General features: G+C 36.8%; 1 protein-coding gene across 3 annotated transcripts in view; it reads right to left on the bottom strand.

Moving 5' to 3' along the window:
- Window positions 1-904: 904 nt before the first annotated feature.
- The window catches only part of LOC113228122 (dual specificity protein phosphatase CDC14C-like), a 52,336-nt gene continuing 26,486 nt past the window's right edge, over window positions 905-26,754 (bottom strand). The window contains exons 3-9 of one of the 3 annotated variants that reach the window (XM_026461299.1): window positions 15,193-15,452; window positions 8,269-8,478; window positions 6,366-6,684; window positions 5,294-5,432; window positions 3,533-3,743; window positions 2,645-3,193; window positions 905-1,259 (exon numbers count right to left, since the gene is read on the bottom strand). In XM_026461299.1, the coding sequence (XP_026317084.1) occupies window positions 1,239-1,259; window positions 2,645-3,193; window positions 3,533-3,743; window positions 5,294-5,432; window positions 6,366-6,684; window positions 8,269-8,478; window positions 15,193-15,452 (1,709 nt within the window). In that variant the 3' untranslated portion in view covers window positions 905-1,238. Of the gene's footprint in view, window positions 3,194-3,532; window positions 3,744-5,293; window positions 5,433-6,365; window positions 6,685-8,268; window positions 8,479-15,192; window positions 15,453-26,754 lie in introns of all 3 variants that reach the window. The other 2 variants (XM_026461298.1, XM_026461297.1) reach the window with 2 other exon arrangements.

Raw genomic sequence — 26,754 nt, 5'->3', positions numbered from 1 at the left:
GTGAAAGAGACTGATATATTTACTTAAACGTACGAAAAGTACCCCTTTCTGTTTGTTGTTTGTTAAGCACATGCGACAGAGTTCAAAAAATTATAAACAAAAATAAAATGTTTAAATGAAAAATAACTATAAAAACTTCTGATACGGAGTGTTCGAAAAACAAGAAAAAAAAATTGTTACGAGCTGAAGTTAAAGAAAAAACAAAGGAAACAGAGGCAATAGTTTTAAAAAGATATAACATTTGTATAAAAAAAAATATAAAAGAGAAACAACATAACGTCGCCTTACTTTCTCAAACTCATTTCTTAAAGCGCAAAGTTACTGCAACGCAAAAAATGGATTGTACATACAAATTTTGCAGGCTGATTTCACAACACATTTCCTTCATATTTGCAGACTGGATTTAACCTATTATTACAGTAATGCACCCAAATGAACACCCTTGACAAAAAAAGTAAATAGAAAGTTTTGCCATGTCCTGAATAATCACTCTTTATAAGATACGAGTTTGAGAAAGTAAGGCATCGATAAGTAAGTCCAGCGTTGATAAATTAGAGATATTATAAAAGTATGCTTATTGTTTATATATAACAAAAAATAAAAGCATTATAAAACATCGTACATAATGTATCGTTATAAAAATAAGTAAATCAGAAAATCAGCCGACTGCTTTACCCACCTACAGACACTAACTTCATTCTAACACATATAAGGATTAAAAAACTTTTAGGCTTGTCTTTTATAGGTTTACAACATTCAAATATACGTGATATCAAAATTCACACACCCTATTTATGTACAGAACGTTAAAAATTACGTCTAAAAATAACAAATTTAAAAATACGTCTAAAAATAACAAATTTACAATTTCTTCGCGATTTAGGAAAAGCTGTTTGGTATGGTGGGTACACCATGAAATTTGAAACGTTCTTTCTTAATATCCAATAGAGAAGCACAAATTTAGTTCTTTTGTGCATATTCTTACATCACAAAGAACCAGAAAATTATTCTTGTATCTTGTTACAGCGTTACTTTATCTTTTCGGAGTAGGTAAATAATTTAAGAATATATTTTCTCTGAGTGTTTCAGACCCTTCATGAATAACTTTAAAAAATAAGGAGTTAATGCTACTGTAAAGTAACGCGAAACTATACAACTCAGCTCCTTGTGAAAGAGTTCGTCCAGGAAAATGTGAGCATTACTGCGTTCCGGTTTTGAAGGCTAACGTGCTGGTGAAATTACAGGCACATGGGATTTGTTTACTTATTATGACTTAGACCCTAATACTTAGGGTAACGGACGCAATGGCAGTGCCCCTCAGATCGTTGCGATCTAAAGCTCTAAGCTTGCCAACACGCGCCTTGTTCGTCCCGTCACTTGATATCATAAAAAAAAACTAGGTATATACCTTCCTTAACCTGCCGTAACCTTCAAAGGTTAAGTTCATCAGATTGTAGTGAATTTTAACACCACGTATTATATTCTACACAACAACGATGAAACATAAACAAGTTGATAAATTTGTCTAGACCAAACATAGCACATCACTGTTTGTTTTACAAATTCTGAATTGATATGAGTTTATTTAATCATTAACTCTCAGTTACTCCCTCCGTAAAGGCCGGGTTTACGAGTCTTTCACTTACGATTTTCGCTTGCTTGCGTGACTCGCTTCGCGCATACGCAAAGATCTGTCGCATACGCGCATGTAGGACTGTTAACGAGTCGCTCGCTTGCGCCGGTCTCTTGCTTTGTGTTGGATTTCTTTGCGTTGCGTGAGTTTGATATCTAGCTTGATACTTCCACGCAAGGACCATTCGCAGAGGACATCATCACTCAGCCAATCATAAAGCAGTAGCTGATTGTCGACAACCCAAACAAAGGCAAGGCAGTCTCGTGAACCCGGCATAAAGAGAAGCATCTATGCAAATCTATCAACTCTAAAATTACCTTATAATAGTTTTATGTGCTATGCACAATATTGTGCTTGACTAGTTAACAGAGAGCGATCTTTTGATGAAATTAATATTATCGCCATATTCAAATAAATCTATCCTATATACACACAACAATTAATAGTACATTGCACATGTCCACTCTCTATATAGGTGTTTAAAAACTTTGGAACAGTCTCCATTAAGTAGTCAAGACAAAATAACCTATAGAATCTCTATGACATGCAAATATAATCTAAACTAACATCAATTCACAGAGATCATTTCTTTTTAACCGTTGAGCTGCTGGCACAACTACTCGACCGAGTTTGGACGCCATCTTTCTTTAACAAACTTACACCGAACGCAGGACACTTCTTCCTTAACGCCTTTATCTTATAAAGTTTATTTCCTTGCGAATTATTTGTTTCTTCGAAATTGTCAGGCGTTACGTCAGCAGTGATGACAGAATTTGTAATGCATTCCATTGGTTCTGGGCTATTTGATTTGTCCCGTTTTCGTCTAAATCTGAACGGAGTTTCGAGCGAGTCTGCAGATATGTTAGTAACATTTGTGTCACTGGAAGACAGATCTTGTGTACTCTCCAAACCCGATTTGGCAAGATTGCTTTTCGGTAACTTTTTGCGCGAATTTGAATTCGATCGAATAATTAGTTTCTTGCGTGTTAAATTAGTCACTGTTGTTTTTGTTTGATTTACGGATTTTAAGTTCGGTTCTGATGGTAGCCTGTTCTTTCCGTTTAAATGACAGTTTTCAGTCAAAGCAGATAGAGTGGAAGTTACGTTGCTTAAATTATTGACTACGTTAGTATCGTTGGATGTAATTTTACTGACGACTTTTCGCGACGTTTTTAAAGGGCTGCTATGGGTGAAGCTGATGGTAGGTCTTGCAAGATTGGCACGCTGACCATGGAAGCTACTTTTGCCTGTAAAGGGGCTTTTGACACTGCCAGCTAGTTTACTGGTTTGGGCGTTGGCACTCCTTGTTGGCGGGAAGGTAGACGTCTTAGCCGCATAGTGCGACTTTAAACTAGAGTTAATTATCCTCGGTTGAGGCTTCAAATTCGTATTCGCAGAGTTTCTTATATTGTTTGTAGGCAACATGTAGTTCAGTTTGGGTGTGAAGACAGTCTTGGTGGGTAGCATAGGTGTGGGTATGGTTTTGTACTTGCCGATGACGGTAGTCACGTTGTTCTCGGAGTCTGTCTCGTTGGCATTAAGCGCATTTGCATTGTCCAGCTGTGATAGATAATAAATTGTTACTTAGCACATTTGAAATCATTTAATGTGCAGTAGAGCACCTTGTGAAAGAGTTCATCTAGGGAGGTACTGCCACCTTACCTATTTCTGCTGCCAAGCAGTAATGTGATCATTACTGCGTTCCGGTTATGAAGGGTAAGGCTACTGGTGAAATTACAGGCACATGAGACTTGTCAACTTATGTGTCAGGGTAACGGGCGCAGTGGCAGTGCCCCTTAAATCTTTGTGATTTAAAACACTGAGTGGCACTGCAACTGTCATGGACAGGCGTGTCGCTTACAATCAGGTGTGTACTGACACGACGTAAAGAGTACATACCTTATTAGTGTTCTTATTATTCAATATGCTCTGCAACGACACAGGCTTTTCTTCGGTATTGTTCCCTTTGGCGTTTGCAATGGTTTCGGACGGCTCGGGCAGAGGTTCGGGGGGCAGGTCGCTGTAGATGCCGCGAGTGAAAACGGGGTATGACGTCATGTTGTGACGTTGGCGATACGTTTCGCCTTCCGCGTGCATGCGCGTTTGGATGCTGTGGAAATAAAATGTATATTAATAATATACATTCTTAGTGTTACGACTCGTTAAAATTTCTTCAATATGAATAAAGTGCTATGTAATGTTAAATTTATTAAACATCACGTATACAAATAACGTGACCCTATGTCCCGCTTTTAAGTTCGTGTGCCGCTGTCCCCAAAATACTATAAATGTCCCGCTTTGACAAAACAGAACGTACGTGACAATAAATTTTAAAAAAATGGCGAAGGCGAAAAATACATACAGCCAGCTCACTGACTACACAGCGACTACACAAGATTAGTAGTTTCTTAAAATTTTTGATTTGAAAAAAACAAACATTTTAAACAATAAAAATTTACAGGTATTAATCCGCTCTGAGGGAAAAAAATTATGGTCACGCTACGTATATATGAAAAAAAAACTTTCATAGATTTCTCACAGAGAGCACATAGAAATATTCACAAGGTCAGTTGGGAGAACGTCAGGCAAGGTATGCTGGCGATGGCGCTGGTTGTTATCCAGCCAAATCGAAGGAATTTTTCTTAGTGTTCAATCTTTGTATTAATAAAATTATAATAAAGTAATGTATGATAGAAGTGAGTCTCAGTTTAAGATTGCGCATTACATTCTGTTACGTTTTCTTAGTTTTGCTATAAGGCGTAGGAAATTACACTCACACAGAGAACGCAACAAAGAAGCTAAAAAAGACCTTTGGACATATGGGTTTAGCGCTGTATCTTGAGAAACTGTGACTAGGTTATAAATGTAGAAATATTTAATAAGTTAAAGAAAAAGGTGGTGTTTATGAACACTATGCGCTATTGCGCTTGATACGCAGGAAGATTTGTACTTCGGCCAGAACATGAGGAACAATAAGTACAAATTACTCCAGCTTATCATTCAAAGCAAGATCGCTGGAAAAAATGTTTGTAGAAGGCGGCACGTCAGAACATCATATTGTGACGGAAAGAAGACGTAGACGAGGATGGTACTCGATCACGAAGACGCCTGTTCGCTCCAATCTTTCAAATATCTAATTTGTATCGTTCATACGAAATACGGCGGATTTCCTAACCTAATTGTGCGCAAAAGTTCGCAAATTTTGAAGAAACGCTTCTTACGAATTGATGGGACAACTACGACACGTATTTTATTAAATAATCGAAAGTCTGTATGCGATTACAGTAAATCTACTTTTTGGTTATTGACTAAAGTTATTTGATGGTAACAGTCATCGTCATTAAACCTACGTCCCACTGCCCTGTATGGGTCTCCTCTCAGGCGAGGGTTTAGGCCATAGTCCGTCAAGCTAGCCCAATGCAGGTTGGGGACTTAACACATTTTTCCAGGGTTGTGAACCTATTTCGGCGTGCAGGTTTCATCACGAAGTTTTTCTTCACCGAAAAGCACATAAATTCCGAAAAACTAAAACAAGAGGTAGGAGGCGGTAGCGTCACACCAATAAATAGGCTACCATGACTTATGGTTGACAGCGGTCATATTGCAACAGAACCTTTGGTTTAGTTCGAATTAATCACTCATGTAGTAACGTAGACTCACTTCTCGAGAAACCACTGCTGATGTCCAATGACAGACCCTGGCCGGCAGATGCGTAGCCAGGCGATAGCCTCGCGCGCTGTGAACCCATGGTGCTTCATCATATAGCAAGCTATTAATGTCCCCGTTCTGCCTAGACCCGCTGCAAGTACATAAAGAAAATTAAATGTTAGCGCCATCTGATGGAAAACAAAGGTATCAATAAAATACGTCATAAATAACGATTATACAGGGCCACTGCAATTTAAATGGCAGTTTTAAACACAGTTTTAAGGATTTTCAGGCTCAATAATCGCTGTACAAAAAATGGGCTAAATAAAAATTTCAAACTAATTGTACAGCATTAGTGATATCTACGTTTGGGCGCGGGCCCATTATGTCTTAACGACAGATAGTCGTGCAGTTTAGAATGTCGTGGCTTGTATATTTAAATGAAGTTAATTCACATACATGATTAACAGTGGTTCACGACTTTTTTGACGTTACAACGACAGACTGTCGCGACAATGGGAAGAGCTAGAACGACAGTCGTCTGACGATAAATAGAACGTTACGATAAAAATGTGACGACAGATAACCGCAGCTCCAAACGATGCTGTCGTGCAAATGACAAAGCTGCTGCCGTAAACCGATAAATTGTCGTCACGATCTAGTGGGAACACAGAGACACGACAGTCATCTAAAGATAAAATAAACGTCCACGACACAGTCACGACATATACTCGTGATATGGGAACAGGCTAGACGCGACAGTCGTCCAACGATAAATAAAACGTTACGATATAATGGGAACGCGACCATACTGTCCTGTTTCTTTACTCTATTCATAAAGTACGATATAGTGGTGGTACAGCACACTAACTATTTGTAAGCAACGTCGAGGCAACAGTTGTTAATTCGATCGAAGGGATTTTTCTTTGTGTTTGTTAAATCTTCGTATAAATAATAATTTGTAATACTAATTTAGTTCTTCTTGTGGCCGTTAGAGGCGCTGTAAAATTTGCAATACAAATATTTTACGCTTTTCTGATACTGTAAATACATGGTAGAAGTACTGACATTGATAAAAACCAACCTTTACAATGCACAGCAACAGCTCCCTTCGCTGCTTCGGTGATTCGTATAAACCTGTTCACGATCAAATCGGACGGCACCGAACCATCTATAAAGAACAATTCTCTATGCTCAAACCCGTGAGCTGTAAATTGCCTTGCATCATATGATTTCTTGTTCAATCTGACAATTGTAGTCACGTTATAAGTACGAAAGTACTGATGGTAGTGTTCCGGGGAGTGGAGGGGATAACCCCGGTCGAGGCGTGAGCGGTGATGGGGCCCGGAGAACGCGAGCATCTTGCCCGGTATTATCCAGTTCAGATCGCCGTTTTCAACTTTCTGCAAGTAAACTTAATTTATTAGTACACTGGGTTTCACCTTAAAGTATGACAATTTTTGGTTGAAAACTGCACCTTATACCATTTATAAAAGGTTCACATTGAAAGTTTGGAATAGGTTTGCGTAGCTTAACCTGTCGCTGCATATCTGTATCACTGCACTACGACAGAGTTCTTTGGGCCCTTTGTGAAAGAGTTCGTCCAAGGAAGTACTGTCACATTATCTATTTCTAGCGCCAAGCATGTCTCAGGGTAACAGTCGCAATGGTAGGGTAATAGTGGCAGTTTGCGATTTAAAGCTCTGAGGCGCACGATTTGTCGTCTCATCACTTAATATCATAATAAAAGAAAAATCTCCAAAAATAACAACTAAAATAAGCAAACAAAAAATAATCAAAATTATCATCATTGTGTCCAGACATAAAATATCAACACCATTTCTGAAAATTTAATGTACCGAATGGGTGACGTACAGGCTGGCAGCTACCCAACGTATTTGCATAGCCACATAAAGTGGGAACGCTGGGCGCCCTTCCGCAGGAAACACATTTTATCCATTTAATGTAGCCCTAGTATTTAAATTGCCAACGTACTTTGTTTCGTTAATTGAATCAGTATAATAGTAACGTAATAATAATAATATACTTATGGTGTCAAACTAGGAAATTCCCTGTACTAGTTTGACACCAGGTAAGTAAAATTTTATGAAATATTTATTAATTTGAAATATAATGATATCGCACACACTAGTGAAAGCATAGCACTAGGGAGACCATAGTGCGGGGCTATGGGACCACGGTCAATGAAGGATATTGCGGGTGTCATGGTCACACACATAGACAATCATAAATTGCATCCAAACTCACGAGAGAAATATGTAGGCCATACAAATATTTTTCCCGGGAATCGAACCCGGGACTTCTGCTTGGCAGTCCAGCATGGCGCAATGAATTTTATTGTAATTAATTACATGACACGATACCTATTTAGTAAAATACGTCAGCTGTGTTCCGTGTCGCATGTGAGCTGTTGCCAGGTCCACTGAAAATCAGCGACGTAACACATTCAGTGAGACAACAATAAGCTGAGTGGGTGACCGATTCCGTAATAACACAGCGCACACTTTATTATTCCAATTTTGTTACTATTTTATTTTGACTTAATTTATATTAGTTATTTTAATTAGTCGAATTATTTCTTAAAAGTGTTGCCTAATTAATTTTTTTTATATTACCAAGTGACGGGAAGAACAAGTCGTGCGCCTGGTGGTAGCTACACGCCTATCCATAAGAGTTGCAGTGCCACTTAGAGCTTTTAACCGTAAAGATCTGAGGGGACTGCCACTGCGCCCGGCACCCTGAGACATAAGTTGACAAGTCCCATGTGCCAGTAATTTCACGAGCACCCTTACCCTTCTAAACCGGAACGCAGTAATGCTCACATTACAGCTTGGGGGCAGAAATAGGTAAGATAGATCTATTAGTACTGTTTGGCTAGTTAATAGTGACTATTATTATGGCAGTCTCACATAGAACCAATTCATAATAACTTGTGTATGTTAACAAATATTTATTGTTTAACTCACCTCATAGAACAGATATTGATCAGCATCAAAGTGCTCGAAATCGAAGAACCTTGCATCATGAGCTACCTTAACGCCATGCAGCACATCTAGAAGAGAGATATCGAAGAGCGGAGGGCCACCAGAGGCGTCGCGAAAGTTGAGGAGGGACCATTCTGAGCCGTCTGTGAGGGTTTTGTAGACAGCGGCTGGGGAAGCGTTCAGGTATATTATCTGAAAAATGATTATGGAATAGTAATGAGTAGGCAGTTAATAATTTGTTTAAAGAATTGAATGACATTTATAACTTGGACACAATAGTAACTTAAGGGCCGGCGGAGGGCAGAGGATATCAATGTATATTTTACGCTATCATAATTGAAATGACGCGTAAATCTCAATGCTCTGAGACGAAAGAAATGCGAGAGAAATGCGCTGCGATGCTCCAAGTTGGAGCATTGTGATTTATACCTTATTTCAATTGAAATTGTATAAAAAATACATTCATAAATTTAATATACATTCATAAATTTAACGTCCTCTGCATTCCCATCGACAGGTTTGCGCCGGCCCTGATAATGTGCTCCGGAGCACATGAGTTCAATTATCAGATATATCTTTAATTGTCCAACTTGGCAGTTGGCTTGAAGTCAAGCGCGAAATATGAAATCCTGTATGTTTCCGAAATTGGAACATAGCGAATGGGTTTGAATATCTATCACACATTTACAATTCGCTCAGAGCGTTAACAAAACTTTAGCAGGCTATTCACGTTGTTTATGTAACAATCTGCACGTGTGATGTGTAGAAAATTGAAAATTTCCTATCCTTTACTCATTCCATCACGAATATATTTAGTATATACTTAACAAAAGTGTGTATACTTAATAAATGTAGTAAATAATACGTGGTGTCGAACGATGTTTGAACGACAAAATGAGAAATCGTCTCTTGAATCAACAGAACACAATAGCTTCCCACGATTGAAAATTATCAATTAAAGTGAAACGAACTGTGAGAATTTTGTGCAGATGTTCAATTGTTTGTTTGTTTTGTCGATGCCATATGCTGTGTTTTACGAATTTTGTTTTAAATTTTTCTAAGTAACGATGTGACCGACAATAGTAAAATTTTGTCTCACTGTAACACTTGTATAGCCTTAAATTGTAGCTTTCAGGAACACAGATGTCGTGTATTCCAGTTGCCGTCTTGCAGTGTATTCCATTCTTTTGACGTAATGCAAGAAGAATGAGGAAAAGCGCTGCGTGCAAAAGTGTAGTAAATCAATGACATATGGATTGAGTAAAGTTGTGATCATGTAATTTACCTACTTATAAGCAGTTAGATTACATGATTAAAAGCACGTCTGTTCCACTTCTGGGCAAGTATTTAGTTTGCCGGTATATAGTTATATATGTATATAGTTTGTTAACAGAAACTTAGTAAAAACTTCTTTAAACATTTACATAATGACCAAAACGTAATTTGACAATGATTATATATTATTACACGTTCTTTATATAGTCCCTGCGAGACCACATTTAAAAAACGTATAAATGGGTAAATAAATAAAAAAGTATATATTATTTATACATATACCTGCAAACATTAGTAAAAATCACAAGGAAAAATATAAAAGTAAAACAAAACCACGATTACAAGTTAATTTCGTAAATTCATTTGTGGTCCCTCAGTTCACACACTACAGAAATGTGAAGTCATTTATTATCCTAAAATATAAGGAATATAGAAAGATACGTCAAATTGAGGTTTAGTAAAAAAGCTTTATTATAGGCATGTTTATCTTAAAATGGATTGGGGGCTCATTAGACAAGATATTTAGACTACTACGATTTTTATGGCTTTCATGTGAAAGAAGCACTTTTGACGTATGATCAAACCATATTTCCAGATCTTTACAAGCTAACTGACTCGTGTGTGACCATGGGATCTGTAAAGATCCCGAAAACTTGGTTTGTTTGAAAAACAAATTTACGCGATTTAGATTCGCGATATCCTAAGTATTTAGGAAATGGAACTATTTTTTGCATCTGAATTGAGTATATTTGTTTATTAAAACAAACCAACGTTCCGGGCACTTTACAGGTCACGGCTGACTGACATGGTAAAGTCATCAACCAGTTATGTCTAATATTAACTAAACTATGGTTTATATGAAAAAAACAAATACACGCGATTATGAAATATATTTATGTTCCTATGTGAATATCTATATGGCTACACATGTGAAACAATCGCGAAAACCTGAGAACTCGTTAGCTAAGTATTTGTTTTATCCAACAAGTTTTATTTTCATACATATCGGTGAAACATCCAGGTCGAAACGACGGTTTAAAAGACAGTGACTCGATTTTTTTTTCGCTTTACTTACTAAAACATGCTGAAAATGAATCTGAAATTCGTTTTCGATATCTCGGCTAACAGCTCTGTCCCTTTTTATCTAAAGGATAACTATTATACGGCTTTAGTGGTGCCATTACGGTTGTTACGTCACAAACAAGTGTTGCCGAAAGAAATTTCTAACTCCTGATTACTGAATGCCTATAGCCCTTCGATTACTACTCTCGCCGCATTCACATTAGGCCGTAAATTTATGTCTATTTTTTTATTGAAAAAAGCTTTTCATTGTCATCACTTGTCAAATTACAAGATTGTCAAGTTTCATTTCGCTATATAAAAAGCTATACCCCATAATCTCAGTACAGAGTACTAAAAAACTGACCTTAAAAATACGTGGAATTACATGTATTTGCCAAGTTTTATTGAAATCGGTTACTAGTTTGCCAGCCTTAAAGATGGAATTTTTTTTTAATTTCAATGGGACCACTACTGAGGTACCGTCATTCCGACAAAAAAAAAGAATGATCAAAATCTGTTCACAATTTATTGAGTTATCGCGTAACATACATACAAAAATATATATATACCTCCGTTTTTTTGAAGTTGGTTAGCAAAAATAAGAGACGTCATGGTCTGGAAATCGACTAGCCCACCCCCATATTACCGAGCTCCGCTGTCGTGTCTTAATTTGTAAACGGACGAGGAATGATGCCTTAATGACGTAAGATAAAGCTATCAACCTACATTGACGTATGAACGTTTTATAGCACTATTATTTTAGTCTGACAAAAACCGTCAAGGGGATGAGCGACGGAGTGCCAATAGACGAAATGGGTGGAATATATCTAAAACTCAATTATCTTCAATTTTTATTGAATTGGTATTCAATTATTTTATGTGAAATTAATCCACTAGTTTATTACAATTATTAATACAACGATCGAACACTCACAAACATCAATTATCTAGTTTATCAAATCACTAGCTTCTTGATAGGCTATTAGCCTTAATTGGCGAATACTGGCTAAAATTGGCTAGATGTAACGTTTGCACTTGTGTCGCAGTATTGTAATTTGATCGTTTTCAATGTTTAAGACCGGGACCAGATGACAGGGATGGTACATAGAAAATACAGCCCTCCTTATCATAATCAACGTAATCGACATTTTTAGCGAAATTGAGTTATTAACATTTATTTATTTATTTTTACATTTTACGAAAATTTACGGACAAATAATACAATTATAGTATACTTAAATATGAGTATTCCAGTGCCATTTATGAATTTCCGCCAACACGAAACAAAGAACAGTTACATAATAATAATAGACAAGTGTGTAATCATCGCCAGTCACGTGATGTGTCAAAGTCACGTTTGGTCATTTCTCTCCTGACTGTGTCTAAACTTGTATAAAACAAATCAAATTCAGAGTGGTTTACAGTCACATTGTTAAAAAGTCCCAATGCACGCATTACGTACGCATTTTGCGGATAATTAGTGCTCGCAAACGGCATTTGCAAAGTTGGTCGGCATCTGTACTGCAACAGGTTTGCACGCAGGTTTATGTGTGACAACAATTCTGGACAATCAATATGACTGTTTGTGATCTTCATCAGAAGATTGATGTACATCGCGAACGTAAAAAAAAATTCGTAGATTTTTCAGGAAAGCAAGTTGTAGGTCGTTAAAGGACGTTTTAAAATATTTACGTCCTGTGGGACTAGCACGACAAGGCGCGACTTGCGCGAGCGCGACATCAAGCGCGAGATTTCTAGGCGAGAATAGCAGTACCTCGCGCTTTATGTCGCTCTCGCGCTAGTAGCGCTCTGTCGTGCTAGCCCTACTGTTTTGAAATTCGATTTTTAAACTTAATTAAAACCAAAATTGGATTTTAAAACAGGACGTAAATATATATAGGCGTTAAAACCTAAAACACCCTCCCCTGTAAAATCTACAAAATGTCGCTTACGCCCTTTCTACAAAATAGCGGCGATATATGGAATCAGCGAAACGAGATCTACAAACTCTAAGTGTTTTTTGAGAAATTCGTGAGGTCCGCTGGTTCGTTCCGTGGTGAAGACGTCGGTTCGAATCCGGCCGGATCGAAGGAATTTTTTTCTAAGTGTTCGATCTTTGTATTGATAATTATAACAAACGTGGAGTAATTTCACTAAAAATAATTGAATTCCAATTCAGTACAAATTTAAATGAAGAGAAAGCTTTCCAAAATTGAAATGCCTTATAAAAATGAGGACAGTGTGGTTCATAATATCATCTTTTATATAAGACTGTTGCCTCTTGTCTGTATAGTTCCTTTTAAATTTTCTTCCGTATTCCCCGCGGCGGGCTCAGCATAAGCGCAAATAGGCTCGCGGAAATAGAGAAACTTTTATCCTATTCACCATAGTTTCAGAGTTACTTGACGGGAAGGAAACAGTGTATTAAAAGTGTCTTGCCAGTACCATAAAACCAGTGTACTTTGGTGTTCCCCAAGGAAGCATATTGGGGCCATCATTATTTCTAGTCTACATCAACGATTTGTTGTCTATCTCTTTACCTAATTCCTCAGTCGTATGCTACGCTGATGTTACGGCCGCGATCTTCTCCGACAAAACATGGCCGGAGAGTTTTCGAAAAGTTGAACAAGGTATGTCACATATTTCGAACTGGTTAAATCGCAACTTACTAGCCTTAAATGTTTCGAAGACTAAACTCCTGTGTTTCCATAAAACGAAAGCCTCAGCCCCTAGGGACAAATTAATTCAACATAACGTTGTAAGTTTTTTAAACATAAAGTCTATGCGCATCAACGTTTTTCTAAACGACTTTTTAAGCGTTTAAGTGATAAACGCTTTTACAAGCACGCTTTTTAAACGTATGTTTTAACGTTAAAAAATATACAGTTTTTTCCATTTAAACGGTTAACAACTAGAAAAGTTAAACAACTTACGAGTATGTTTTTGAACGCTTTTAAACGCCAATGAACAAAATGTTAATATAATAATGTTATGTCATAAAAATATAACTCGTTTGTTTTTAAAACAAACTTATCTTAAAACCTTTAGCGGTATACTCTTGCGTTTCGCTATCAACACAACGTTGCAAGCTTTTTTTTAACATAAAAGTCTATGCGCTTAAAAGTTTTCTAAACGATTTTGTTCGCTTCAAACTAAAAAGCGTTTAAGTGAAAAAGCGTTTAAAAAAAGCACGCTTTTTTTTAAAAAGCTTAACATTTTAAAGTTTAAAAAAATAAGCAGTTTTTCCCATCTTTAGTCGTGGACAGCAGCTGCTCGCGTATTCGCGAGAATTCCGCGAAAGACGCGCGACGTAATTTTTGGCTCGTATATAGTTCGTACGTTACACAATTGACCATAAAGTTCATTACGCTATTTACAATATCGTTACAAAAATTCGCTTCCATTTCTTTGCGCCGCAATATAAATCGAGCCTAAAGTAGAAAGTAACATTCTTATGTAACAACACTTGACCGTACGTTGATTTTAAATTCAGTCAGTTTAGCTGACGCCATGGCTTGATGACAACTGATGTATGTGTGTACTTTTTTCGTGGTTTTCAGAATGGAATTTATTGTTGTTTCCATTTAATTTGTTTTACGATAATTTTTTGTTGTTCCTTTGTTTCGTCTTATCATATTTTCTTTTACGGTTTGTGTGTTAAAAAAGGACAATGAGAGATTGCGAGCCGGGAATAAGCCGAGCTTGCTCTTTGCTTACTTTTCCTTTTCCAAAAAAGGAAACGAGCAAGAAAAAGGCCATCCGTCGTCTTCGGAGAAAAACGTTCTGCTGAATATTTATAAATAAATACGTAGAAGAATCGTGACCGCCGCAATTAAAATAGTTGTAAACCCCTGGATCTGCCCACTTAACAGTTCTCATTTATTTACATTTTTCAATACCTAAAAGTACGCAGTTATAGTGAGAGACAAACGTAATGTTATTGACTGGCAGTCTGCCCCTATTCCGCAGATGGTATGACGTATGCATTCAAATCAATTTGACAATAATTTACACAACATTTTTGAATTTACATAGTCTCGAAATACCTTTGAGATTTGGTAGTGGACTTAAAAGTCAACGGCTTAGCGGTGGCAACCGCTAGTTGTGCAATGCGCAACGGGAAGTGAGCATGCTTACATCTACGGTACGGTACTGTACGTGCATCCGGGGCGGCTCACCCGAGACACTAGCCTCTTGAGAACTGGATAAAGGCACGTGACAACGGTCTGTAATAACCCTGCAGATTTGGGGTCTGAACTTATAAGATTCCTTGCGCGCGCACAGGGGTTTACTCTCGATCTCCGTCCGACATACGTCCGAAACAATTACTGCCAAATAAGCAATATTTGACCAAATGAAAAGACGCGTGATGCGAATGAAGCTTCATACTTGATACTTGTCTTTTAATTTTGTCGAATATTACTTATTTGACAGTAATTGTTTCGGACGGATATCGGACGGAGATCGAGTCTAGACCCCCTGGTTATAGTGCCATTTCCGCAAAACCTAGAGGTTGACACGGAGGGTCAGTATAATCAAATCTTATGTAGAAAAACTGTCTCTAAATACCTGATAACATCCAATAAGATAAGCAGCATTAAGTCGCAGTGTCTCGTTGTTGCTGGTATAAAAGACGATCTTCTTCTTGGGGTTTTTATCAAGCTCGTCGTTAAGCCGGTTGCAAAACTGATACAGGTGACAGAGGTGGTATGGACCGAAGTCAAAGTAAAAATTTTCGTAAACAATGTCATCTTCTATGTGGAAGTACTTGCTATTGCGAGTTGGCTTCGGTTTGTAGCCCGTCTTCAGAGTCGCGAAGTAGAGTCTGTCTGAAAGATAAAGTAAAAGTATTGTTTAAAAGATTTTCATTTTAATAAGAGAAAGAGAAATAATAGAATTTCAACCTATCGCCACAGTAATGAGTGCGATATTATGACATTCCGCTAATTTGACCTTGCTCTTTAAAGCTTGTTTGTACCCTGCCTCCGTGGTCGAACGGTTACCATGGCACTGCCACGCAGAGGTCCCAGGTTCGATCCCCGGGCCAGGAGAAATATTTGTACGTCCTACATTTATTTATCTCGTGAGTTTGGATGTAATTTGTGATTGTCTATGTGTGTGTCCATGGCATTCGCGAACGCAGGGTTTCCCTAGTGCGGGGCCATGTTGAGTGTGTGCGTCATTTATTTATTTATTTATCTACAAAGTCGAGCATCATCGCGAGTACAATTGCGCAAGCAACGTACGGAAAAAAGGTACAGTTGTCGTGTAGCCGGACCATATCATCCTGTTACCCTTACGTCATCCTACGTAGCATATTCACATGTCATTCAGATTTCAAACCGAGATCGTAAACGACCGAAATACGAAATCGTTTCTGAAATCTTATTAAGAATGTCGTACGGATTATTTGTCGAAAACAGACAAACAAATTGGGAATATACATAATACAAACATAACAATATTGCACAGGTAAAACAATAACATTTTATTTTTATAACAGATCAGTACTAAAAACAGAACTTAAAAAAACCGACCTCAAATTTTCGTGGAATTATTTATTTATTTATTTTTAGGAAAATTTACAACGAATTTTTAACAATAAATAAAGGTTGAGTAACAAGTGAAAATGCTAATTACAAATCTCCACAAGTAGCACAAAAAATAAGTTACTAAGTTTTTAGTCAGCAGAAACTACAACATTGTTATTAAAATGTAAACGACATAATATTATTTTACACATTAAGAACAGGTACAATTGCCAATGCAGGGGAAAAAAAAGGAAAAATATTAAACCCTATATAGCCCAACCAACAACACGCACATCTTAAGGACAGGAAACAAGATAATGAGAGATAGACCGACTATTACTATTAGACCGATCAAGTTATACATCTATTTGCCAAGTTTTATTGAAAACGTTTACCGGAAAGTGCGCGAAACCGGATTCATCCCCTAGTTTGCCATTTTTAGAGGTGGAATATATCCTTCAAACGTAAATGGAACCACTACTGAGGTACCCTCATTCCAACAAAAAAAGAATCATCAACATCGGTTCACAAATGCCGCCGAAGTTATCGCGTAACATACCTACATTAAAAAAAACAGTCGAGTTGCGAACCGCCTCCTTTTTTTTAAAGTCGGTTAAAAAATCTAGCCCACTCCATGTTGCACGAACTTTCAGACAACGTTAAGTAAGTACTAAAAGTGACTGACCTACTTGACTTTGCAGCCAGTCGCACTATGAATACTATTTATTTATTCATGTGAAGTATGCACTTTATGTGATGATGTCACTTATACATATATCACAAGTGTTACTGCTATGAAATAGCAATATAATTAACAATATTATACAAATTAACAAATACAACCAATTGCATATTAAAGACTAGTGATTAGGTACTTATAGAAGTAGCTATATAACTATTGCGTTCAAGTTCTACCCAAAAGTAGCAAAGTATCTCGGTATAAAATAGTAGAAAATATCAAAATAATGGCGTTGAAATTAAGAGATCATTAATAACAAGCTTACATGCTTGATGGTAGATGAAGTAGAGGGTGCTAGAGTTCGGGATTCGGGAATGTAAAAAATGGACGTCGTCGAGGACGGCGACAAACATATATTAGAGAAGGTAACAGCTGGATTATTATGTTGAGGATGTAAATCGCGTATACTTGTTTCAAACAAACCAACGTTTCAGGCCCTTTACAGGTTCCAAGGTCAGTCATTCAGTTAGTCAGCTGTGACCATGGGACCTATAAGGAGACAGAGAAAGCAGAAACGTGATTTAGATCCGAAAAATATATATAATAGTTTCATTTCCAATTATAAATAAATAAGTAATAAATATTAGACAACATCACATACGTTACTCTGATCCCAAAGTAAGTAGCTAAAGCAATTGTGTTGTGGAAATCGGAAACAACGACGATACCACAAACACCCAGACCCGAGACAATATAGAAAAGTTAGTTTAACACTGACCCAGCCGGGGATCGAACACGGGACCTCAGAGTTGGCGACACCATAAAGACCGGTGTGCAAACCACTCGACCAAGGAGGCCATCAATTACATCATATAAAACAATTATATCATATTCATCATATAATCCAGCTGTTATGTCCCCTGACATATACGCCGCAGATATACCTATTAGGCGACGCAGTCGTAACAGTAGAAAAGGTACAAGAAGTACGTAAGTAATATGGACTTAGGTACTTCTTGTACTAAGCCACAGATTATAATGTGATATTATTAGCAGAGCTTAAGAAATCGAGATACATTGTTTATGATATATCAATATGATATTCCATCATATTCAGAAATAAATGAGGTAGTGACGTCAATTGACACTATACAAATTACGTAGATACCTAAGTAATTATTTTTAGATTCTTTCGAGCATTAATTTATAAAAAAACACTTTTCGATGGGACGTCATACTGAAGCGTTCGTCTCAAAATTACAACAGACATTAAAAGGAGCTTCATTTGCCAGGATTCTTACGCAACCGCGTGACAAAACGCAATCATTTACGAGCAGAATTACAGGTTACACTTTTAATAGGTTACGTTACTTTAAAAGTGGGCCGCGTGTTTTTCCAACACCTAACTCGTGCAGGTAGCTGACGTACTTCAAAGTTTTAATAGCTTCAAGAGAGTGTCAAAATTGGGGTGTTTAGATTTAACTGAGCACTTGGCCATCTTAAAAGCTGGTTAAAAGTACACAACACAATAAACAAAGGCGTTATTAATAATAACGTTTCGAAGAAAATTCATGCGTACTTCAACAAATAATGTGTACTATAGCTCGTCGTAACAATAGGTTTAAAAATAAATGAGACTCTTGCTCCACTGCTTGTTGGTGACCCTACGTTTTACTTTTAACGGATATGTTTCTGGGAATGTTAAGAAATAGTGTGTGAATTTATAACCTGGTGCTTCCTTTTGTGCCATTCAATTTTGCCACTTCATATTCTTTTATTTATTGTCATTGTTCATTGCACATTCGCTTACCGCCCCCCCATAGAGCGCAATTGTATAATTACACAATTATTACCTTCTTTTACCGAATAAAACGGACAACACCATGTCATGTGGCAGATGAGTTTTTTTCCGACGTTTGATAAATGTTTTGTAGGTGTTTTTCGATATCTTTTACTGAAAACTGCCAAGTTTATTGTGGCAATGCTGTTCTATAGATTTGAAACTTGTTTCGTCGAAAAATAACGTTTTTTAAAACATCTACTTATGTCTTGGACGTTAGCGTCTACTGGCGGAAGTACAATAACTATCTCGTACTATTTGCTGTTTTTATTTTCAATTGACCGGTTTTCATAGCGAAATAAATGCGTAAGCCATTGCTGCGATCACGTCATTTGTCGAGAATATCCATCAGAACACTCGCAAAAATTAGTCCTTGATATTAAATTCGATAGTGGCAAAGTTGTCCCCACTTTGTGGTAGCTTTTAGGTAGTAGTGTCTGTTGGTAGGTAAAGATATCATTATTAGCTATATATCAGTGGAGAATGGTGGATATTTAAAGGTCCGTCGATGTTGACGGTACGTAGCAAATGCTATATAATACATTTTGTATATAAGATCTACGAAGTTTGAGATAAATTCCTAAGGCATACCAGCGGAAAAGTGTTCTACGTATCCTTCGTCATTGCTATCGCAGAATAAATCGTTTATATATAAATTGTATGAAAGTCTTACGTTACTCTTCTATTGACATTCCTGTTATACCCAGTTTCCGCTTCAACGGTTCACTAAAGGTCTGGCTACACGGTCGAGTTTCATTGCGAATAATAAATACTACGCAATTATATACATATTTCAGTATGAATACATGTGTCCTGTTTATGATAAAGATAAAGATCGATTTATTTGTGGAAGTAGGTACAAGTTCATCAGATCAGTTCAATACATTAACAATGCTACTACAACCAGTTTCGTCGAAACATACAAATATAATTAGTGGTGGTCGCATAATGTACAAAATATTATAATTAAAAACTGTCAAAAACTAGTAAACATGCAAAGAAAAAATATAATAAAAATTAGTAAAAATTAACAATGTCAAAAATAAAACGAAAAATCATGTTAATGTCAAACTTACATAATTTACATTTGTAAGCCTCCATAAAACATGCATGAAATACGGTATTCCGCACAAGTTGCATGTAAAACGATATATTATTATTGCTACAATAAAATATTTTGCAAAACGTATGCAGCATAAGAAGCTTCGAGGAAGAGGTCAATCGTCGAATCCGACTCGGTTGGGCAGCTTTCGAGAAGCTCCGGGACGCCTTCTCGTCAGCAATACCGCAGTCCTTGAAGGCAAAAGTCTTCGAGCAGTGCGTGTTACCAGCGATGACCTACGGCTCTGAGACGTGGTCACTTACTATAGGGCTCATAAAAAAGCTTAAAGTCACTCAACGAGGCATGGAGCAAGCAATGGTCGGTATTTCTCTACGTGGTCGAATCAGAAATGAGGAGATCCGTAGAAGAACGAAAGTCACCGACATTAGCCCAAAGGATTAGCAAGTTGAAGTGGCAGTGGGCAGGACACATAGCTCGTACAACTGACGGCCGTTGGGGCAGAAAGGTTCTTGAATAGAGACCACGAACCGGAAGACGTTCAGTGGGACGGCTCCCTACTAGATGGGCGGATGACCTGGTAAAAACGGCGGGTAACCGATGGAGGCACGTTGCGTCAGATTGGCTAATCTGGCAATCTTTGGAGGAGGCCTATGTTCAACAGTGGACGTCTTCCGGCTGATATGATGATGATGATGAAGCGTAAATCGGAATGTTCTGTGGTAAATTAAATAATAATAAGTATAATACGAATATAAGAATACTAAGTCGAGGCGCATAATTGCGATTCACAACTGGCCGATCGGAACAATAGTTGATTTAACTCACAAATTAGAAAGATACAGTAGGAACCAGGTTCATCTTCTCTCTCAGAAACCCATCTGATTTCGAGACTACCTGATCGGACGATCCCGATTTGAATTAAAATCGGGACGCAGGTGTAGAATGATTAGCAGTGTGCTTAGAATAGCGAAATTTTAAAAATAGGGTATTTAAATGGACCAATCGCCATTTTCGTTAATACGCCATTTTCGTCAACTAGTCAATTTTGAAACTCTTTCTTTACTTTTCGTTATTTTTTTTAACTGATCGCTTTCCTCTATGCCATCTTAATGAATGCCGACATTTGTCATTGTTCGTACAGTCATGTACAATTGTACGATGTTTATGAACTTTAGTGTCATTTTATAATTTAAGCAAAAATTTACGAGTTAAGATATAGATGGCATTGCCAAATTACAGATATTGACCAGTTGACGAAAAAGGCGAATGGTCCCCTAATTAATTTAAATTAATAACTTTTGCATTAATATCAAACATATGGGTTGATGACTTTACAATTTCAGTTAGTTGTGGCAAGGGGACTTGTAAAGGGCCCGAAGCGTTGGTTTGTTCGAAAAAGAAAAAAAACAAATATACGCGATTTAGATCCGAAACAACAGCTAAATTTCCAATATGTAACAATCGCGGAAACCTTTTTTTATATAATATCAAGTGATGGGATGAACAAGTGTGCGCCTGGTGGTATGCGACACGCCTGTCCATAACAACTGCAGCGCCATTCAGAGCTTTAAATCGCAATCGCGTCCGTCACCCCGAGACATAAGTTGACCAGTCAGTGTCTGTAATCTTACCAGCCCCCTTACCCTTCTAAACCGGAACGCAGTAATGCTCACATTACAGTTTGGCGGCAGAAATAGATAAGGCAGTACCTCTCTGGACGAACTCTTTCACAAGGTGCTGTATTGTTACTAAAACTTAAGAAATCGAAAGGATATATTGTTTTCCCTTGCATTTGTGATGGCTGAACATGCAGCACGGTTGCACAAGATCCTCTCAAAGTCAATTTCCTTGCAACCCGTTTTACATTGAGACTACACTGAGATTATATTGCAATTATGATAATATATGTTGTTCTGCTAAAATCTAGTTGCAGTGACAGTTTAGTCTCAACAGAGTGACAGTTGAGTCTCAACAGAGTGTCAGTGGAATGGCAGTGATGGCATTCATTCATTCAATTACTAACGATCGATGTTGCTTTATTAAAACAATCAGCAATTTAGTCTTCAAATTAAATGTACTTTTTTAAGTAAATAATTAGTAGCCTACACCATAAACGTCCTATCGACTCTTCATTGAATAGAATACTAAAAAAATGCAATGGCAGTTGAACAGCTCGATGGCTAACCACTGATACTGCTTTACTCTTAACTTTTAATAGAATACCAAACGTACATTCTCCACAAAACTCTTCAGCTGTACCAAGCACAAGTCAGGTCGTGCATGAAGTACTGCTGCAACCTTTGGGATGGCTCTGCTACATACCAACTGGCCACTTTGACTTATAGGTGACATGGAATTAGTGGGCGCGAAGCTGCAGAGCCTTGAACACCGCCGTAAAGTTGCCTGCTTATAGGTATTTTACAGGATATATTATGGAGAGTGTGCGATGGAATTACACGACTAAATTCCTCCTTCCCCGTTCCATCACCGAGGGACTAGGCGTAGGCTGGGGTTCCATCCCTATGTAGTGGATATTCCATAAACTCGTACGAAACGTTACGATTCCACATTGTGGAATTCCCTGCCTGCAGACTTGTTCCCTGAACGTTATAACTTGGGCCTTTTCAAGGCGAGAGTGAATAGGCATTATTTAGGCTGATTTAGGTGTGCATGTTCCATCGTCGACCTCATCGGGTGAGATGGAGGTCAAATGCGCACTTACATTTTATTAAAAAAAAAATCTGCCATTGACACTCAATCGACTCAACAGACTTGGGACCCGGGTATCGTGTGATGGCTTCGAAGTTCCGTCCTACATTCTCAAAGGAACCGTTCATATGGAAACCGTGTGTTGTTAAAGGGACATGCTAAATGTATCTCCAATTCCAGAAAAGGAGGAAGTCACAAGATATGTAAAGTTAGAAGTAGTTTGCATGTCGACTAGCAATGTTTTACCTAAAGCACTACAGCCGGGGGCTTGCAATTTTGGCTTTCTAAACCTTACTTAGGACTAGCGTGACTGTATAAGAATTGAGATCCGAAATTGTGCCATCATTCATTTATTTATCTAATTGCCATAAAGTTAGATTTTTAAATGGTGACTTTACTCGCATGATTCGTATAATGGAATAATATCGTTATATTTGTCATGTTTATTTTTATTTTGAGTAATTGACATTCTTTTTTCTTTTCATTTTCATTAATCTAAGGATCTAACCAGTCAAGTAGTGGTGACTTGTAAGTTTTACGACTTCGTGTTAATTTTAAAAAACCTAAACTAAATTTAATTGAAGATCAGGAAATCTGTGTCTTTCATTGCAAGACAAGGACAAATTATTATTTTACTTGTTGAGTTACCAAAATTATATAGCTCTAACTAAAATTACTTTGGTTTGCGTTCGCCGGAATCGTCGCCAATATTTTTAACAACATGTTTTAATAGAGAGAAGTAAGATTTATTAGCGCTATTAGAGTATCATCGAATCATTATGATCGTCTAAGTCCTTTTACAAAATCTTCTCATTTCGACATTATTTTATAGTATCGTGAACAAATTGATAATTAAAATACAAATTATATAGAAATATTGTCTTAAAAGCTTAGTATAGCAACACTTGATCCTACAATCTTCGGAACCGATATCGGATACGCCATTATAAGTTGGCAAACACGGCGAAAATCCAAGACGCAATTTTCTTGGGTAATCGAAAACTTATACAAAATGCAGGGTGATGTTGGTCTTCGAAAGGGTTTTTGGATTACTTTAGATTTTTTACAATGTACACCAAAACAATATCAACTTGATGATTTTAGTCAAAATTGTCGTTTAACAGTAAATTCAGTAGCAGTATAGTTCCTTGTGAAAGAGTTCGTCTAGGGAAGTACTGCCACCTTACGTATTTCTGGTGCCAAGCAGTAATGTGAGTTAATTACTGCGTTCCGGTTTTGAAAAGCAAGGGTGCTGGTGAATGAGTGGCACTGCAAATGTAATGGACAGGCGTGTCGTGTACTACCAAGCGTGGGACTTGTTCGTCCCGTCGGCATCGCTTTATATCAAAGAAAGAATTATAAAAGCGATATATATGTACGAGATAGAGCTCGTACATATATAATACATATATAGAGAGACGGTCAAGATACAAAAATGCTATAAGTATCTCATTTCCACTACATCGGGAAGTATACCTCACATTTTGAACAATTGTGAGATCTTGTACTCGTAATAGAGCCTCCGTATACTACCTACGTACGGTGGCGTGCGGACGCTTCGGGCTTCGCCCTCCGCTGTCATCTCATATTTAATTCTTTGCTTTGGAACCTATCCGCATACAACGTTATAAATATCTTTTTTTCCACCATATCGGGAAGTATGCGTTCTGTTTCTATCAGTGAGTAAGAACTAGTACACGGTAAAAACAGATTACTTAGAAAAAGACAAAATTATTTTTATGAAGACAAATTTATTAAATCCAAACAAACCACTATACAAAACGATCCTCTCCCTATAGACGCCAGAGAATAATTACTTGATAATAGTAAAAAAAACGTCTCAAAAGTGTATTTTAGTTAGAGCAAATTAATTTACTTCAAGTCACAAAGCCACTCTAGATTCAACAAAATATTTATTAGTTATTAGAAATGTCCAATTTTGACTTGAAAAAAAAAAGAATGAAAAATTGAGAGGTAGTTAATTATTTGACTGAAGATTTATGTTTTCTAATATCAAAAAGGGTAAATTTACAGGGTTATGGACCCAACAGTATGTCTCACTGGCGTGAAAGCACACAGTTCAGTGCGAAACCTTAAAGTAGCAGAAATAGGACGGAATCTTCTCAAATACTAGAGTGCCGTATAAACGCTACAGCGGCAGAAAGCACTAACAATTCAAAATATATGAGATGACTTATACTATTGAAGTTAACAAAAATAGCGCGTTTCAGAGTACAACTAATGTCTTTAGCAGTGGCGTGATGGAACTAATTGCATGTTAAAGTTGTGCCTGTTACAAGTGTAGTTTGATTTCATGCTGAAACCTAATTTCTTAAATTATGACTACAAATAACACCCTAACACACTAGAGATACTACGTATCGTTTCTTTGGATAAATGACTGTTTATGATTTTTATGATTACAAGCACAAGTAAAAGTAATCGTTACCGCGTGCGCCTTCGGCGACATGTCACGACATCATTGACTATGAAAACGCAACGAAATGTTGCTTTAAAAATATACTCTAGAATTTAGAATATTAATCTGAATAGCAAACTACTTCTTTTTTTGTTTAAGAATATATTTTCTTAATATGCACTCAAGAAATTTTGAATTAATTTAAGATTATTTAAGATTGATGTAAGAGGTAAAAATTTCTTGATATAAGTAATGTTCAATTAATTGATTAGAAATGAAATAAAATCTTGAAGTGAACGTATTTATCTAAAAGTTAGAATAAAGTTAAGAGTAAAATTGTATTAGAAAACGATAAGCAGTATTTTTGTAATGACAATTATTTATTACTTTTAATAAATATTTTTTCAGAATTAGCAAATTTTTTGAGAAATTGCTCTTTCTTATTAGTAGAAATCCTTTTTGTCTGTGTAGCTTTATATATGTATATAATAATATAGGTGTTGACACAAGAAGCTCTTCCATGTAGAGTTTGTTAGTTGTAGTTCCATGTAGTGTTTTCTTCGCCTTTACCACCTCAAGGAGTTATCTTTACTTTGCACTTGCTCCGTCTGTGCATGTGATCCGAATTTTAATAAAATTCAGATTATTTACACAATCTGATTTCGTAATTTAATCTTCTCTTACGATGTAAATAATTCATTTTCGTCAAAATTGTAAGAGTTTTTTTTTTGGCGCAGGTAAAACTGTGGAAACAGTATCAATGAAGTCCACCCAACTAACAAATGACAGGTATGATGACACATAAAGTTTTCCGAAACATTTAGTCTTATGTGAACCAAAATCAAATTTAAATAATATTAGTAGACATCTTTCATCGTATCGGAGTTATAGTCGTTTAAACACAAAATCAAATAATCTATATTTCATAGGTAAGCAAATTACACTTGAAATCGTCATATTGATTAAACTTTACAGCTCATTCGTAAGGCAGATTCCCCCTCTTCCTCTTTGTAGATATACCATTGTATACATTTACAATATTTATTTCAAACATCATAGATCGAGAGTACCTGTAAGAGCTAAACGGATCACTACCGCGGATTATTGTTATCCAAGTACGCAGAAGCTGCATAATAAACCTTTAGTATAAATCGAGTTCTTAGGTTTTCGCGATTGTTATACATAGGAAACGAAACTATTTTTCCGAATTTAAATCGCCTATATTTGTTTTTTTTTTTTCAAACAAACCGACGTTTCGGGCCCTTTACAGATCCCATGGTCACGGTTGACATTTTGAGGTTTGTTTGAAAAAACAAATATACGCGATTTAAATCCGGAAAAATAGTTTCATTTTTTTAGTAAAGTTTTTGTTTCACTATAGCTTTAAACTTCGTGAATAGCAAATTTTGAGTATCAACCAATGTTGTTGAACGTTTCAGGGTCGGATTCGTAGTGTTTTTTTTTGGCATGTTAAATCAAAACTCGGAGCTAAAACTGATAGCCTGGCAAGGGGAACGTAGGGTATGCGTATGACCCAAAGCCCTATCACGCGAAAGTGTCTAATTTTCTAAGTGTTAATTTTTAAACAGTTTACAACCTTGAACTTTTAAGGTTTACGTATTTACGTTTGTGTATTACAATTATTGGAACACGCAGTAGTTCAAATTTACCCGTTTCAAGTTGAATCTAAATTCGACTGCAAGGCGTTCTATAACTAAAAATACTGTCAAATTAAAACAGGTCACAACCCGCTTTGTGTAATAAAAAAAGACGTAAAAAGTAATCGAGAACTTAAAAGCAAGTCGATCGTAACGACAAATCTACAAGTACTATTCACAAATGTATAAACTACAAGAATAAGGTCATCAGTTCGATTACTTCAATTATATT

Source organism: Hyposmocoma kahamanoa, unplaced genomic scaffold, assembly GCF_003589595.1.
Source record: "Hyposmocoma kahamanoa isolate Upper Pololo Valley unplaced genomic scaffold, ASM358959v1 224, whole genome shotgun sequence".
NCBI classification, from domain to species: domain Eukaryota; kingdom Metazoa; phylum Arthropoda; class Insecta; order Lepidoptera; family Cosmopterigidae; genus Hyposmocoma; species Hyposmocoma kahamanoa.
This window is presented reverse-complemented; position numbering and strand designations above follow the sequence as displayed.